We start from the raw sequence: 18,819 nt of genomic DNA on the forward strand, positions 1-18,819 counted from the left end.
TGGTTCGGTTCTGGTTCTGTTTGCTTGAGTTTGGTTCTGGTTCGGTTCTGGTTCTGTTTGCTTGAATTTGGTTGTGGTTCTGTTTGCTTGAGTTTGGTTCTGGTTCTTGTTCTTTTTGCTTGAATTTGGTTCTGGTTCGGTTCTGATTGCTTGAGTTTGCTTGAGTTTGGTTCTGGTTCTGTTTTCTTGAATTTGGTTCTGGTTCTGTTTGCTTGAGTTTGGTTCTGGTTCTGGTTCTGTTTGCTTGAATTTGGTTCTGGTTCGGTTCTGGTTCTGTTTGCTTGGGTTTGGTTCTGTTCGGTTCTGGTTCGGTTCTGGTTCTCTTTGCTTGAGTTGGTTCTGGTTCTGTTTGCTTGACTTTGGTTCTGGTTCTGTTTGATTGAGTTCTGTTAACCCTAACCCTAATCCTAACCCTAACCCTAACCCTAGCCCTAACCCTGATCATAACCCTAACCAGAATACTAATCCCAACCCTAACCCTAATCCTAACCCTAACCCTAATCCTAACCCTAATCATAACCCCCACTCCTGACCCTAACCCTAACCCTAATCCCAACCCTAACCCTAACCCTTATCATAACCCTAACCCTAATCTTAACCCCATCTCCTGACCCTAACCCTAACCCTAATCCCAACCCTAACCCTAACCCTTATCATAACCCTAACCCTAATGATAACCCTAATGATAACCCTAATCCTAACCCTAATCCCAACCCTAACCCTAATCCTAACCCTAACCCTAACCCTAACCCTAATCCTAACCCCCACTCCTGACCCTAACCCTAACCCTAATCCCAACCCTAACCCTAACCCTAATCCTAACCCTTACCCTAATCCTAACCCTAACCCTAACCCTAATCCCAACCCTAACGCCAATCCCAACCCTAACCCTAATCCTAACCATCACTCCTGACCCTAACCCTAACCCTAATCCCAAACCTAACCCTAATCCTAACCCTAACCCTAATCATAACCCTAACCTTGATCCTAACCCTAATCCTAATCCTAATCCTAATCCTAACACTAATCCTAACCCTAATCATAACCCTAACCCTAATGATAACCCTAATCCCGACCCTAACCCTAATCCTAACCCTATCCCTATCCTCTATCCTATGACACTAACCCTAACCCCAACTCCTGACCCTAACCCTAACCGTAATCCCAAACCTAACCCTAACCCTAATCCTAACCCTAACCCTAACCCTATTCCTAATCCTAACCCTAACCCTAACCCTAACCCTAATCCTAACCCTAACCCTATTCCTAATCCTAACCCTAACCCTAACCCTAACCCTAATCCTTACCCTAACCCTAATCATAAACCTAACCCTAATCACAACCCTAACCCTTCTGTTTGCTTGAATTTGGTTCTGGTTCGATTTGGTTCTGTTTGCTTGAGTTTGGTTCTGTTTCTGGTTCTGTTTGCTTGAATTTGGTTCTGGTTTAGTTCTGGTTCTGTTTGCTTGGGTTCGGTTCTGGTTCGGTTCTGGTTCGGTTCTGGTTCGGTTCTGGTTCGGTTTGCCTGAATTTGGTTCTTGTTCGGTTCTGGTTCGGTTCTGGTCCGGTTTTGGTCCAGTTCTGGTTCGGTTTGCTTGAATTTGGTTCTGGTTCGGTTCTGGTTCAGTTCTGGTTCGGGGTTCTGGTTCGGTTCTTGTTCGGTTCTGGTTCGGTTCTGGTTTAGTTGTGGTTCGGGGTTCTGGTTCGGGGTTCTGGTCCGGTTCTGGTTCGGTTCTGGTTCGGTTCTGGTTCGGTTCTGGTTTGGTTCTGGTTTGGTTCTGGTTAGGTTTGCTTGAATTTGGTTCTGGTCTGGTTCGGTTCTGGTTCGGTTCTGGTTCGGTTCTGGTTCGGTTCTGGTTCGGATCTGGTCAAGTTCTGGTTCGGTTTGCTTGAATTTGGTTCTGGTTCGGTTCTGGTTCTGTTTGCTTGAATTTGGGACTGGATTGGTTCTGGTTCAGTTCTGGTTCGGTTTGCTTGAGTTTGTTTCTTGTTCTGTTTGATTGAGTTTGGTTCTGGATCTGTTTGCTTAAGTTTTGTTCTGGTTCTAACCCTAACCCTTATCCTAACCCTAACCCTAATCTTAAACCTAACCCTAATCCTAATCCTTACCCTAACCCTAATCCTAATCCTAACCCTAACCCTAATCCTTACCCTAACCCTAATCCTAACCCTAACCCTATTCCTAATCCTAACCCTAACCCTAACCCTAATCCTAACCCTAACCCTAACCCTAATCCTAATCCTAACCCTAACCCTAACCCTAATCCTAATCCTAACCCTAACCCTAATCCTAACCCTAACCCTAACCCTAACCCTAATCCTAACCCTAACCCTAATCCTAACCCTAACCCTAATCCTAACCCTAACCCTAATCCTAATCCTAACCCTAACCCTAATCCTAACCCTAACCCTAACCCTAACCCTAATCCTAATCCTAACCCTAACCCTAATCCTAACCCTAACCTTAACCCTAACCCTAACCCTAACCCTAATCCTCATCCTAACCCTAACCCTAGTCCTAACCCTAACCCTAACCCTAATCCTAACCCTAACCCTAACCCTAACCCTAATCACAACCCTAACCCTAATCATAACCCTAGTCCTAATCATAACCCTAACCCTAAACCTAACCCTAACCCTAATCTTAACCCTAACCCTAATCACAACCCTAACCCTAATCATAACCCTAGTCCTAAACCTAACCCTAATTATAACCCTAGCCCTAATCCTAACCCTAATTACAACCCTAGTCCTAACCCTAAACCTAATCACAACCCTAACCCTAATCATAACCCTAGTCCTAAACCTAACCCTAATCATAACCTTAACCCTATTCCTAACCCTAACCCTTATTACGACCCTTAACCTGACCCTATCCCTAACCCTAATCATAACCCTAACCCTAATCACAAACCTAACCCTAATCCTAACCCTAACCCTAACCCTAACCCTAATCACAACCCTAACCCTAATCACAACCCTAACCCTAATCTTAACCCTAACCCTAAATCACAACCCTAACCCTAACCCTAGTCCTAATCCTAACCCTAACCCTAACCCTAATCACAACCCTAACCCTAATCCTAACCCTAACCCTAATCCTAACCCTAACCCTAATCTTAACCCTAACCCTAATCATAACCCTAGTCCTAATCAAAACCCTAACCCTATTCCTAACCCTAACCCTAATCCTAACCCTAACCCTAATCTTAACCCTAACCCTAATCCTAACCCTAACCCTAATTACAACCCTTAACCTGACCCTATCCCTAACCCTAATCATAACCTTAACCCTAATCCTAACCCTAATCATAACCTTAACCCTAATCCTAACCCTAACCCTTATTACAACCCTTAACCTAACCCTATCCCTAACCCTAATCATAACCCTAACCCTTATCACAACTGCGGGTTCTGTTCTTTGGATATGTTTGCAATTTTTTTTATAAATTTTGCAATAAAAAAGTTTGATTAAAATACTAAACAAAGTTTAGAACGGTTTTGTAACAGAATAAATGCACAAAATTGGGCAATTATAAGGCTTCTCATAAGAACACTGTACGTTAAAGGGTTTTCAACACAGAAACCATTATTTTTTGTAAAGTTAAGGTAAAATATACGGCTACAAAGGATCCTAAATTAAGAGTCGTTCGGGAGTCGAAAGAGTCGGCTCTTCTTTGGGAGCCGAGTTAAAAGAGCCGGCTCTCTGAAAAGAGCCGAACTTCCCATCACTAGTACCTAAACATGTGTCTGCTAGAGCAGGGGTTCCCAAAGTGTGGGTCGGGACCCCTTGGGGGGGAAAAATCGGGTGTCGTGAGATGTCTTCCAAAATGTTTTTTTTTTTTAAGTTATCTAAAAATAGTACATTTTACCCATTATAGTAAAGAATATCGACAAAAATAGTCGCTAACCTTGAAAACATACTATGTAATGAGTTTTCTGCCTTTCTTTTCGCCAGATGACTCCTATATTTAAGGTCAGTGAACAGTTCATTATCAAAAGCATCAGTAGCAGTAGGTTGATGCATAAAGGCACAGGAAACACAGACACATGCTCATATAGGTAAAGTAATTTTCTCCAGACCAGCTAAATGAAGCCTTATTAAATCACTTTGAGGAAAAATGGGTTTTGTGGATCTTTGGCACCTATATTTTGGGGGTCGCGGCCTTGAAAGTTTGGGAACCGCTGTGCTAGACTGTCGTTGTGGGTGCATCTAGTCAAGCAAGCATTAGCATTTAGCTTAAAGCAACCCCATGTTCGAGAGAGACTCTTCCTCTCTTTGGCAGATTGGTTTTCACAGTACAGTGGATTTATACTACTAATTTCAACGCTTGGATATTGTTATATATATATATAAATTGAAAAAAATATATATATTTATATAAATATATTCTCTATTTTTTAAATAGCCGCAGCAGTGATGCCTGTCTATATAACACATGGGCTATGTGTTAGAAACTCTGATTAAAGCAGCAGATTTAAAAAACTAACCATGCAGACACAGACTAGTGAAACATACATATTCACATTTAGTTTGCTTATTTAACAGACAACTTGTAAATGTTTGTTTTTTATACAAATTTGGTTTCACAATGGTGTCCCTACACATTAGTGACATGAGCTGTAAACACTTACAAAGCAACACATCCAGTGGTTTTCTGAGAGGGAAATTTCTTTAATAAAGATGAAAAAAAAATCAAAACCCCTCTTGAAGCTTAATAATACCTCATCTTTAATGATTACAAACAGAAAAGAAGCAGATATTATAAATACCCCCCCATAGCCAGTACCATGTACTTTGATTATTAGCGAGTAAGAAAATCTTTCAGATTATTTCCGCTCTGTCTAATATTGTATAAAATTACAGGATAAAATAAGTAGATGGTAAATTCCACCTATTATGCAGCTATCAGTACATAAAAAATAAGTCTCAGGCAAAATAAATAGAAGCACCTGCTTCACTCGGTCAGTATGACAGAGACTTCGTCCTTCATCTAATGCTGTGTTCAAGTGACTCAACACAAATATGAACTAATTATGACATTGACATACAGAGCAAAGAAAACTTGGTGCTGAGTAGTAAACAATACACTTCATCTTGCTCGCTCATTTGGACAGTACAGCCTCTTTCATGAACACATGCACGCCACATTTGTTATTGCACAGCGATGACATCACAGTTTCTCCCTGCATACATGGAGAGACAAAGGGAGGTGGTTCTTTGGATTGTCCCTCCATCTCTCACTCTCTTTACTTCATTGTCTAAACTCCATTCTTCACCAGCTCGTGGACCCCCTTCTCGTCGATCATCAGGGTTGCCTGGAACTCACGTCCTTTCACCAAGTCTTCAAGGCCCTTAGGGTAGCAATCAGGACATAGTAAGTGGATGTACAGGTTAATTATTTAAGGTTGACAAGCAGGAACAGGACAACATCTGTAGTTTTCATTTGATGCAGTTAACTTTGCCTCCTTACCTCTCCCCCATAGGACACCAGAGGGGAAATCTCACATTTGATTGGCAGGTCTGTTCCATCCTTCAGGCTGTGGTGGAAAAGGAACAAATTCAAGAAGGATGAGGGGGGAAAAAAAGAGAAGAATGAGTGATTGTCTCATGAGAAATCAGAGGGATGGAGTTGAAAGAAGCAGCTGTACACCGATGCCACAGCTGTTCTTCTACTGCAGCTTGTGATTAGAGTTCAAAGGCAGAGAATCAGAGCTTCGAAACATGACCAGTGATTAGCCCTCTGACCTGTAACAATCCTTCTTGAGAGGAAAACGGATGAATGACAGGTATTGTGGTAGCATCCTTTTACAATGCTTCAGAAAAACTGCCAACTTTCCACCACATTGCCATCATTCAGCTGTTTTTGAAGATAATCATTACAGAGAAATGTCACATACACAGTACTTCAGGTGTGTTCTGAGCAGCTGCCCACAGAGCTTTATCATAAGAAAGACAGAAAGGCTGATTTAGTGAAAAGCACACATTTATGACACCTGTTGGAGGATGCCATGAATGGTATAAAGCCCATGCTCACTTTAATTCTTATAAGAAACAGTTTGATTTAACTTTAGAGTGTTATCATCTATTTCAGAGACGCCACTGATTGCCAGAAAGAGTATCTGTTGCCCATTGCCCAACATGCAATACATTATGTGTATTAGTAGCAACCATCTGAAGGGAAATGATCCATCAGCAGGTCAGCACATCATCTGAAGAGGAACTGCATTTTCAGTCGTCAAAGCTATCCTTGCTGTCATTTCCTTCATCACAACCGACACAACAGACAGAAAAACAGCAGCCAACTGGCATGTGTTCTTCTTTCAGCGGTAAAGAAGGAATGGAGACGTCAAGCATCAGAAGTATACAGTGTTAATACGTCTGAGCAAGAGGGAGAGAAAGCCAAAACCCCATCACCAAGCACTCAGGGCTGCAGGGGGATAATAATTACTTTCTGTTGCCAGCATCTGTGACACTGCCTGCTGCTCCGTCTCTGGAAACATTGCACGGGACACACAGGAGCAAGACCAAGCATGAGAGAGGGGGAGTGAAAATGTAAGGCTAGAAAAAATAATTCTAATACAAACAAAAAAAAAAGCCTAAGCATGTAGTTTGTATTAAAAAAAAATGTTGGAAAGGTAACCACAAGGAACCCGTTTCCATTTTCATGCCAAACTAGGTGTGTGTGGTATTTTTCAGTTACATGTCATGCATGATGCTGTGTTTTATTTAGCAGGCTGTGGTCACCTCGGTATAGCGGGGACACGTCTGCCGTTCTCGTCGATGAAGTGGCCCCCAGCGTTGAGCACCCAGCGATGGTGAAGGGACATGAGGGTGTGTCTAGCGGTGGTGGGAGTGTCCTTCCCATCCTGACTGTCTGCATTCTTCAGAGGGGAGAACTCATCCTCCCGCAGCACCTCGAAGACAACGAACGTCCTGTTGAACACAAAGACAACAGCACGTCAGGGTAAAGGCAGGAGCGACAACAGATAGGCATTGCTGTCCAGTAACCTATAAATCACTTATTTTAAACACTATATATAAAAAAATGGAGTGTTTAAGTTATTCAGCTCAATATATATCTTGCATACATGGATGCTATTATGGAAGATGTTAATCTCTTCAGCACCAACCGCAATGGGGACTTTGAGTTATGAAGGGCAGCCTTAAGATGTGAGTGTGTGGAGCAGATTAAGTGTGAACAAAATGTTCCAGAAATATGAGCATCGTCCTTGGTGAAAACTACCCTTTTTAAATAAAGATAAGACAATCCCCCCACAGACCAGCACTTTTCCTTAAGGCCTTGAGTTAACACCTTTTTTGAACGGACCAGGTTCTCCTTTCCAAAATAAAAAATCTGAAATTCTGCACCACACAGAAGAAGCTCATGAGCTTTACCAAATGGTCAAAAAGAGGGAACTTTTGGAAAAAAAATAACGGCTGCAAAGTGAGTCAGCCCATCTGGATTCTGCTAAACCTGCCGGTGTGCCAGTCCCAACTCAACCGCAATCCAACTGCTGAGCAAACCCAAAGACCATTTCTCATCAGTTTCACTCTGAAATCCTGCAAACAAACCTTGAAAGAAGCTGGACATGTCTGCAGTATTTTTCCATCATTCAATTTTTACAGGAATCCTTTCATTAGATGTACAGTTATATTAGTAGTGGCGTGACTCAAAGCTGATGTCATGCAACGGTAGAGGAGGTGGAATGAGAGAACAGCTCATAAACCTCCATCCTCCTCCTCGAGCTTGGCAGGATCTGTCTTCTGGACCAGACCTTGGAGCAATGGCAGCACTGGGGCTGATGGATAGGGATTGGGTATGGAAAAATGGGTTGGTTCATGAAAGGAGGGACAGATCTAGGACCAGTTAAACCCATGCACCAAGAGCTGCCAGAGAAATAAATGTAATGCAGTGACCTCTCAAAAGGAGCGAAAGATATTCATTGTAATTGTACTCTAAAGATTTTATCTGAGGTGATTGGCAGCTACTGATGCTTCTGTGCATTCTTAGCCCTCTATGGACAAAGACATTGAAACTTACTTTGCAAACTGGAAGATGTCAAAGACAAACTTTTCCATTTTAATCCCATTTGGTTTTTCTGGTTTGATTAGTTGACCCTGTGCATCCACATGTGGTATCTTCTTCTGGGCCACGTGGTGCTGCAGCTGTGGCTCGTACTTCCTGATGTTTAAACAGGGAAAAAAGAAGTAAGGATGCTGCACATTTACTTCATAAAGAGGCACTGTTCTCACTGCAAGACACATAACATAGAAGTGGATACAACTCATGACAGACTAAACAAGTGTCTTACTTAACAATGTCTTTGAGGAAAGAGAAGCTAAAGAAGTGATTGGCCACATTCCCTGCGTTGAACATCAGTCGGCCGTCAGCGCTGCGCTTCTCAGCGGTTGCCAGAGTAATTTCGCTGTACTCCACCACCTGATAACGTCCATCCACCTTGCAGACTACACCCACTGCCTCTGTTGGATTGGTTTTCTCCACCACCTGGAAACAAAATCAGAGAGTTTGTACATTTTGTTCGCCTTTACACCAAACCCTGAAAATATGAGGACAACAGAGAAATCAACTCAACACATCCGTAAATAAATCCTGTTATATGCGAGGAATAAGAAGACTGTTCATGAGCTAGCAAGTGAGGAGAAAATATGTCATGTTCCACTTTCAATGTGTCTTCTGTTAAGTCCATCATTCAAATAAGACTCAGAATTGCAAATAAAAATGGATCATATTTTCTTATATGTATTCTTGTTTTTATAGGCAGTCAGCTTGAGTCTGCACTGAGAGAAAAAAAAACCCTCTCCCCATCTGTTTTTTGCTAATGACAGAGTGTCCTGATGAGGGGGTTGTAAATGGGGTGGGGTGAGGGGTGGTGGTGGAGAAGCCACATGAACTAAAGCAGAGCTCAGTAATTTATGATGGGAGGGTGGGACTCTGCACTGCTCTGATCTGATCCTTCCATCTCTGCTCCACCACACAACTTTTAACGACAAACAGAAACAGTCGCAGTTCAATATCTCAGACTCTTCTGGAAATACGCAAAGAACTTAAAATAGATCTTGAGAACTTCAAGAGGAAGACGAAAATACACTGGTTAGCAAAAAAGGGGGGAGTTTTAAGATATAACAGCAAAAGTGTGGTAAAACAAAATAAGAATTCATGATTAACGAATAAATCTTAATGTTAACTGTCTTTCGTATCAACAATACAGAGCATTTAACATATTACAAAATCTAATCAGGAGGGCCATAAAGCAATGGTTTGTTTCAAGTGCCTCTGATATGATATCATAATCCAAAAGCAGGAAGTCTTTGACCTTAGCAACATACTACGTTAGGACTTTTTAAGACCAGCTCCTGCTGCCTGTGCATCATCATCACTCATTTAGTCCTCAGTCAACAAAAGCATGTTTCACAACTGTTGCACGTTTTCTAGCTACTGTTTATTTATGTGGCAACCATGGCAACAAACTTTTAACAACCTTTACAACAGGAAACCCAAATGATATCAACAGGAACTGGCCAATAAGTGTTCCACCAGTGCAGTGGCTTTGAGCACCCCAGCGCTCCCTCACACTTAGGTCCCTCTTGCTGATAATTCTGGTTATCTGGTAATAATATTGGTGGTACATTCAACTCTTTACTGTGTGTATTTGGTAGACAGAGCCACCAGGTCTGAAAAGTTTGGCCACTCCAGAATTTCACTAAACCTGCGTTCCTAATGGACAGAAATCATCGACTGATTACAAAAGGAGATCTAAGAGAAACTAGCCAAATCTTCACTTGATTTGGTATTTCAAGACTTTCCTAATACGTTTGTGATCTTGTTTACTGGTTTTAAGTCTTTTAAAAACAGTATGATGAATTTTGAATTATACTTCCCTCTGGTGAAAAACAGGTGATAGGGTAAGTAATGGTTTGAGTGTTGCTCCTTTTGAATCGACAAGTAGATTCCACAGCCACCTCAATTAAGACTACCAGTATCATCTCTCTTATTCTCCTCTCCCTCTTTCCAAGCCCAACTCGGTCGAGGCAGATGGCTGTCTAACATGAGTCTGGTTCTGCTCGAGGTTTCTGCCTATTAAAAAGGAAGTTTTTCCTTGCCACTTTAACTAGCTAAATACTGTGAGGTGCAATGCTCATGGTGGATTAAGATGAGATAAAATCGAGTCCTGTCCTAAGAGGGGACTGGATTATATGCTGTCTTGATGTTGGGTCTTTGTTAATAATTTACCATAAAGTATGGTCTAGACCTGCTGTTTGTAAAAGTGTCTTGCGATAATGTTTCTTAGGATTTTGCGCTATACAAATAAAGATTGATCAATTGATTGATTGTTACTGGATACACATTTCTTACTGTCTTCAGACATCATGATAGCTTTGTTCATTTCTTTTACATTTGGTGTTTTTTTACACAATGAGTGAGCATCAAACAGAGGTAACAACACAACATTCACGTCGTGCCCACTTTGATCCAAACCACCCAACGTAGGCTGTCCAAAATAAAATGAAGGAGTGAGTTCTGTATTTTTTTTTTGAAATACTAATATGTGTAATTTAAAATATATATACACATTCTTCGTGTGTCGTGACAAAATATATAATGTATCAATGCGTTTTCACATTTTTTTAATCAATCTTTCAATTTTGCTTTGTTTTTGTATTAGTTTCTTAAAACCACATATGTAAATGTGGCTTTTACCTATACTGCATATAGATTATATAGTTATATATTATATTATGACCAGTTACTGTAAATAAACACAAAACAAAAATAACAGTACAACTTGCTGAACTAGCTTTACCTGAGGTTCCTCTTTCCTAACCTGTCTGAACCTGGTGAACCTGATTTGTGAGACACATACCATCTTGTCATGTCAATATGTTACTGTGGCACAACATATTACAGGCAAAATATAAAAGTGGTTTGTTTACTAGAGGAACATTTTTTTTATCCTGAAAAGCTTTTTTTTCCCTTTCAAAATTAAAAGCACACCATGTCTAAAGAAACCAGTTTAGGAAAAAGTGACATCTTCGCATCACACTCATGTTATCTGAGACGATGATGAATAGTCAAGGAAAGTTCAGCTAAGCTCTACACTTCAATTTCCTAGAAAGCTGTAATTTGTTTATTGTACAGTACAACCACAGGATTGCACTAAGTAGCCTGCATCTCCACCCAGTGGTGAGGTGTAGACGGTGCAGATGTCTAGAAGGTGAGTCAAACTGTAGTTAAAGCAAAATAGTCGCACCTTTTAATACAAGACAGTCACACACCCCAATAACATGAACCAACATCCGTCATTACTGAGCATGATGAAGCTTTACTAGACTGGAAAGTATTTGACCGGACTGACGAATCTCATTTTGGAAGTTTCCTCATTTGTCTCTGTGCTTGTATTTCCTTGTGTTTAATTAGAATGTTTAAGGGTTGTCTTGACTTTGAGGTAGATATTTTGAAAACTGCATGAATTACTGCTCAGTGAGCAGATGGTCAAAATGAAAAACAAGAGTTAAAGTTTCATTTCAAAAGAAATGTGTATGAGAAGTGAAAGTTACACAGGAGCTGCTTTAAGGCAGAAAATTCTCTACAAACATTAAACCAGCAGAGCATAAGTGGAGGGCTTCCCTGGTCATGGTCACTTAATAAGGTGTGCATAGAGAGAGGGACTTAAAGGGCATAAAACTTCAATTGTAACCATAGACTGTATAAATAATGGACGCAGTATCTGTGAAGTCACCCATCTGTTTCTGAAGCGCTGTTTTGAAGCCAATCGTCGGTGGGCACCATATTGGAAATCCTGAACTCAACCTAACATCTGTCGAGGTAAAAAGGAGGGCTTTGAGCCTCTTAACCAACAGCTAGAGTGTTCCCACCTGTCAATCAAGTCAGCTGTGCCTCTCATTGGAAAACTCGTAATCTTAATATCTTTGAAATTGCCAGGTGATGAAAAATTCACCCCCCGTACAGTGTGTGCCTATCGAGAAATTAGCTATCCAGACTACACTCGTCTTTTGTACCAGGCTGTAAACATGTTTATTTTCTGCTGTAAAGATTGTCTTTTTTGAATAGGTGTATATGTGGTTTCCGGTACTTCTGGAGCCAGCCTCAAGTGGATCCTCGATGAACTGCAGTTTTTTTTTTTGTTTGGTTTTTTTTTGGCCTTTTTGTCTTTATTTTATAGGACAGCTGAAGAGAGACGGGAAATGTGGGGAGTAGAGAGTGGGGGAAGACATGCAGGAAATGGTCGGCCGGCCGGGAATCGAACCGACGACCCCTGCGACGAGGACTGTGGCCTCTGTACGTGGGGCGCTTAGACCGCTAGGCCACCAGCGCCCCGAACTGCAGTTTTTAACACTTGCGCATTGGCTTCAATTCATGCGGCCGGATGTTGCCGCTTGATTGTAATATTAAAAATAGAACTCAAAACATGTAATCCATGTTTAGCTTTAAGTTTTGTCAAGTATAGATTTATTTAAAGGGGTAGAAAAAGACGTCAGAAGTTTTGAAATAAGCCCACACCTTTTCATAAAGGTAGTGCAGTGGAACTAACACAACTACATATCAATATTTGAATAAGAAATATGGAATTTCTTCTAGATGATTTGGTCATAATCAATGCATTCTTATAATTTTATCACTTCCTAGTCTGGTAAATTGTAACTGAGCTTATCAGGTTTGCAGGAGGGATGACTTTATCAAACAACTTTATGACGGGAATATAATAAGCCCAATATTGAACCTGCTGCTGCACCAACATTTGTTTATTTACCACTCTTTTAAATGTACAATCAAGAGTATCTGAAATAAAAATGATGAAAAGATGACATCATTATGTAGATAAACAGATCTTAGAATTAAAGAAAAAGGAGACCGCAATCTCAGATGAGCACAGGGACTTATTTTGTGTTACATTTAAATGATTAAAAAAAGCTGCAGAGACACTGATTTTTTTAAATAGTTTTAGAAAAAGAGTAAAAACAGCAAAGGTTAGACCCACCTTAGCTCCACAGTCCGCTCCCTTCTGCACACAGAATCCAACAAAAGCTGGGTCTGCCACTTTGACCAGGACGTTATCAACACAATACACGTGGATGAACTCAACCCCCCTCCTCTCCATGTCGTCCGTGATGCCCTGGTTCCCCAAGGCCCTGTAGAGACCCCCATTCCCATCTGAAATACAGACACTCATTTAAAACACAAGACATTACAATGCTGTTAAGGGAACTCAAGTCACATATCATAAATGGGCTTACCGGGAGCCATGGAGAGCTTTCCTTTGTTCTCCAGGATGATCTTGCCATTGTAGTCCATGGCTGGTAGCATGCCCTGTGTGAAGAATACGATGCTGTCCTTGTCTAAACCAAAATAGTTGTGTTTTAAAAAGTAGTCCTTGGTGGGGCCCATTGTCCTGCCGCTGGTCATGATGTACCTGAATGCAACACAGACATGAAAGTGATCATTAATGTGCTATTTTCATTCATTTTTTAAGAACCAGTATCTGTGGGGGAATATGCTGACGAGAAACCTTCCAGTTGATTTTTCATTTTCATTTCTCTAGAACTGCAGACAAGAAAAACAACATAGCTGACCTCAACCTGAGTCAGAGATATAAAAGATGAAGCATAAGAGACACAATAAAAATGTAATAACTTCCTTATAGAATCAGACGTGCCGATGATCACGTATCCCTCTGTTTCTGACAGAGCTGTTAAGTTCTAACTAGTGTTATATTAACTTCATGCACTCCACTGCACTCTTGGTATCTACATCATTAAGTTTTCAAAGTGTCCTTGGATTCCTATCTACAGGGAACTAATCCGTATCCAGTGATACAACTTCCTTCACTGAGTTTCTTTTGATGCCAGCAGAAATTTGACCCAGTTAGTCAACATGCAAACACAACTGGGTCAAATGGTTTCAGCTTTCATCATAAATCAAAAGAATAACATGGCAGCTATTATCTGTTTATATTTTCCAATGAAGCAACACTTCAATTAGCAGGCCTCTAACTGAAATACATTACTTGTCTTGACCTGAATTATCGTCTTACCAAGGAATACAGCACTTGATTTTGTGTTTCTGCTCAGCCAGCTGTTGCAGCTTCAGTATGCGTTCAGCCTGGATCTGAAAGAGTGTTTTGTGGGACGGCAGCCCCACGTCGTACATGCCTTTGGGGTAAGAGACCCCCAGTCTGGTTCCCTGGCCACCAGCCAGCAGCAGTACTGCTACTTTGCTCTGAGAGATGCAGTGCAGACCTGGAGGAAAATAGAGGATTGTTTTGAGTTTAACACATCTGGTATTCCAAAGACCTGGACATACTTGCACAATGTGTCGTTTCTAATAATGAGTACAGTTAATTCCTGGAAAACTGATTTAAATCTTAATTAAAACAATGCTGAAACATTTTCTTCATATATTTTATTGAGCTAACGCCTAGCATTTTATGAATTGTCCTTCTGGACTTTGGTAATAATAATGACTTCACCCTGAAACCAATAACCCTGCCCTCGCCTAATTTCCTTTATTGCAGTTCAATGGTCTATAGCCCTCCAGCTTATCTAACCTAAACTTCAGCTGCGTGACTTGCTACACAATATTCATTCTCTTACAAGTGACAGAACACAAGGTTTACAACAGCAGACTGGGTGGACCCTATAGACTATGACTACTCAAACACACACACCCTACACTCATTTGTTAGCAACAGAAGAGAGTGACTTCATGAATGAGGGTCAAGCTGTAACTCTATTTACGTCAGGCACGGATCAAAACCAGATGTGTTCATCCTCCCCAAAGAAAAAAAACTGAACCGACTCTCTAAATGGTCAAACCCCCACTGCAACAGCAATTGCGCAAAGGATAATGAACCAATGCAAGCTGACTTACTCATATGTCAAAACTACGTAGGGGACTGGGACTGGGAAGAGTTTGTTAAACCACGCAGCAAGAAAAAAAAAGGGGATTTCAGACCAAGATGTCTTGTTGGGCTCTTCATAAGATTTTTCATGTGTGAGAAATATCAGTAACACAAGTTATTATGAAACCCACTGTGCTCTTTCCACATCCATATACAGTATATGGATTAGCACAAGATGTGTGAATCACCTTCAAGGGCTTTAGTCTGATACCAGGGAATCATCCCTCTCTCACCTGTGGGCTTCATATATAGGTGTTAGACTCAACTTGGCGAGTCCTGCTTTAAAACTAACAACTGTTCACATGTTCACTGCTACTGTATGGATTTATAAAGACCAATCAAATAACTTCTTATCAGCTTTGATAGTTCACCTGCCAGCTCCCAGTCTTTAAGATTCTCCCTGTCCCTCGTCACGCTCCCCAGCACCTCTCGGGGCACCGGCTCCATGCGGGTGTCCATCTTCTCCTGTTTGCTGCTGGACGTCTCCATGGCGCTCTTGAAGAATCCATTGATCTCCTGAAAGTTCATCCCCTGCATTTCACGGGTCAGGTCAGCTTGCTCTTCAGGGCTCAGCTCATTCCAGAACTGCAGGAGATGAGACTGGCCAGCTTCTGCCAGCTTCTGGGAAAGTCCACTCGTGTTTGGATCCATGATCAACAATACTTTTGGTAACCTCCTCCCCTGAAACACACATGGAAACATGGGGTGACTTGACAGAGTTTGGGTTAAGGCTAGTCAAAGTTTTGGTTCTAGAAATATTCCACCACCCTGTCTACTGCTTGTAAAACCAGCACACCCAGTGATCATATAATGCTACGCCCAGCATGACATTTGCATCTTGTACTGGGGCTGAAGACAAAGCCCTGATGGAAGGTACTTCAGGAATGTTCAATTACCCTTCCTTTAAACTCTCACCCACTATGAAAAGCTTGCTGGACCAGAGAATCATCATCACCCACTACAGGACGTTTAAACATCTGAATATGATCTTGAAGTTTAAGGCTTGATATATCAATCCTTTTACTAAAACATTAGAAATGATTATATGGTACATATGTGATTTCTTATTCATCATACTTCAACTTTAGGTTGCCAGGAGGTTGTTATAGTTCAGATGATGAAGTTGAGACTATTCTAATCTCACCAACACATGACAGGCATGCCTAATGTACCCTGCAGCTGAGAGACTCTGAGGGAGAATGAGGGAATGAAATAACCAGCCTTTATTAAAGCTATTCACAATTAACTTATAAAGATTCAAACTCAGCGATCAATCATTGTGTTTAGCAGCTGTATTCAGCATGGGGTGCATGCGGATGACAGGGACACTTGAGCTAAGCAGACACCGGCAGCAGCTATCCGACTAACTATATGTATGAAACACTTCGCTTTGTAAAATAAAAATAAACAAAAACAAGTGAAATATTAAATTCTTACCTCTGACAAGTGTTCCCCTCAGGTTTAAGACCATTAAAGTCAATGCCAGTGGCGGTGGCTTATGCTGGTATTCTATCTCAGGCTGAGACTCCTCCCACCCGGACGACACCTCCTGCTACGTCACGTTTGACGTGGCACTCACGGCGGCGCTGAAAGAGTGTGCGCCATGCTACTTCAAGTGCTCCTCGTAAATTTGACCACTCCTCATGTCAGAGTGTGGTAGTCAACATACGGTTTTAGAAAACTGCTTTTCATGGAAGCATTATGTCAACACATAGTTGTGTGTTGTAACTATGTAAATATGCTCAAGTCATCTAGGATTATAGTTTGAAGGGAACTGTTGCCAACTCAACACCATTTCAGACATTTTATTCTTTGACTTCCCAATACTGTACATCAGGGGTTCCCAAAGTGAGGGTCAGGAGTTACATTTGAAAGAAAACCCTGCAAATAAGTACATTTCATTAGTTTTCTGCCTTTCTTTGTTGCCAGATGACACCTAAAGTAAGGGTTAGGGTTAGCTAACGGTTGATTAACAAAAGGATCAGTAGCAGCAGGTTAATTCAGGGGTTCCCAAACTTTTCAGCCCAGGACCCCCCAAATATTGGTGCCAAAGACTTGTGACCCCCACTGTCCCTCAAAGTGGTTAAATGTTGCTTCAAAATGAGTTTACCTACATGCACATGTGGCTGTGTTTCCTGTACTGCTGTGAATTAACCTGCTGCTACTGATGCTTTTGTTAATTAACTGTTAGTTAAACCTAACCCTAACTTTAGGAGTCATCTGGCAACAAAGAAAGGCAGAAAACTAATGAAACTTACTTATTTGCAGTGCTTTCTTTCAAATTGAACGACTATTTGTGTCTACATTTTTTACAGTAATGGGTAAAATAAGCAAGTTTAGATTATTAAAAAAAAATAAAAACTGGAAAGCATCTTGGGACCCCCCATTGGTGTCTTGCAACCCTCCAGGGGGACCCAACCCACACTTTGGGAACCCCAGGGTTAATTCACAGCAGTTCAAGAAACACAGCCACATGTGCATGTAGGTAAACTCATTTTGAAGCAACATTTAACCACTTAGAGGGACAGTGGGGGTCACATGTCTTTGGCACCTATATTTTGGGGTTCATGGGCTGAAAAGTTTGGGAACCCCTCCGCCACATTCTGTTTTTTAACTTTTCAATTCAATTCAAAACACTATTTATCCCCGGGGAGCAATTAAAGGGCCAGAGAGCAGTGGTATAAAAGTTGGGTCAGTAACTGCACAGCAGCAATATGTACACTCTCACATTCACACATACATATATCCCAAAATAAAAATTTAAAATTAAAATTAGAAGTGTGGGGAATGTGCCATGGTTGTGGTTGGATGGACAATAAATCAACTAGGGCAAACATATATGTATAAACAGATAGTGTAAGTAGAGTAATACTGGGTGGAAAAGGGGTCAAATGAACACAGTGTAAAGAATTAAAGTACAACCAAAAACGAATACTCTGTAAATAAGTAGATAAAGTGATCACACTGAATGTAGAACATAAATACACGGTAAATAAATATTTTACAGCGGAATGAGATTATGAGATAACTTATACTGAATGAATACAGGTTTAAGTGTTATTGTTCCAGTTGAATTTTGAGAATCATATTTCATGTAAAATAGGCTGCATATAAAGACCAGTTTATAAAAATCAATGCGTTGAAAATGATTTTAACAGTGGTTTTGTACTTTTTGGCTCATGAACCCTGACAAAGGAACAAATTCTGGCTGGGTCACCTTTGCACAAATCTCTAACTCTGTCAAAAAATAGCTATTTAAATAACTCTTTAAATTCCAAAAAAGCAAAACTCGTTCCCATTTCCCAGAGGGCAAATATTAGGAACTATAACCATAGAGTCAAAAAAAATACGGAGGAAAAAATGACAGATGTAGGGGTAGAAATAACTGTTGTGTTCCATTGATACATTTATGAGCAGAATTCAAAACAAGTTTTAACCTGTGACCTCTCGGAGGGTGACCTGTTTTGGAGCCGGGGACGCCCTGAAAACAAAGGGAACAATTTAAAGTTGTTGTTTATAGGGAATTATGTTATGATTTTATTGGTCCGGCCCACTTCAGATCAACTTGGGCCCTGAACTGAGTTTGACGCCCCTGGTTTAGGTCAGGGGTTCCAAAAGTGTGGGTCGGGACCCCCTGGGGAATCACAAGACACAAATGGGGGGTCGTGAGATGTCTTCCAGAATGTTTTTTTTTAAGTTATCTAAAAATATTTATTATAATTATCATATTAAAAAAATGTTTTTATGTACCTTGTTTTCTCATGTTTATCGTCCTTTTAATATGTATTGTTAATTATTATGATTTGTTTATTACTATTATTAGTTTGTATTTTTTTGTATTTATTTATTTATTCTTCTCTTTGTTGGTTTTGTGTT

The 18,819-nt window shown here is 40.7% G+C and overlaps 1 protein-coding gene across 3 annotated transcripts; it reads right to left on the bottom strand.

The window, feature by feature from the left end:
* Positions 1 to 4,651: 4,651 nt before the first annotated feature.
* uap1 (UDP-N-acetylglucosamine pyrophosphorylase 1) lies at positions 4,652 to 16,540 on the bottom strand. 3 transcript variants are annotated; one of them, XM_034677560.1, is made up of 11 exons: positions 16,381 to 16,540; positions 15,315 to 15,624; positions 14,077 to 14,281; positions 13,280 to 13,455; positions 13,024 to 13,196; positions 8,317 to 8,510; positions 8,046 to 8,186; positions 6,749 to 6,937; positions 6,453 to 6,494; positions 5,475 to 5,541; positions 5,263 to 5,355 (listed from the first exon to the last, which is right to left on the bottom strand). In XM_034677560.1, the coding sequence occupies exons 2-11, from the start codon at positions 15,592 to 15,594 to the stop codon at positions 5,263 to 5,265; spliced, it is 1,560 nt and encodes a 519-aa protein (XP_034533451.1). In that variant the 5' UTR covers positions 15,595 to 15,624; positions 16,381 to 16,540. The 3 variants fall into 3 exon arrangements, with proteins under 3 accessions (XP_034533447.1, XP_034533460.1, XP_034533451.1); XM_034677556.1 differs by lacking the exon at positions 16,381 to 16,540 and having other exon boundaries at positions 4,652 to 5,355; positions 15,315 to 15,594; XM_034677569.1 differs by lacking the exon at positions 6,453 to 6,494 and having other exon boundaries at positions 4,709 to 5,355; positions 16,381 to 16,492.
* Between the last annotated feature and the right edge of the window lie 2,279 nt (positions 16,541 to 18,819).

Source organism: Notolabrus celidotus, chromosome 2, assembly GCF_009762535.1.
Source record: "Notolabrus celidotus isolate fNotCel1 chromosome 2, fNotCel1.pri, whole genome shotgun sequence".
Lineage (NCBI taxonomy): Eukaryota > Metazoa > Chordata > Actinopteri > Labriformes > Labridae > Notolabrus > Notolabrus celidotus.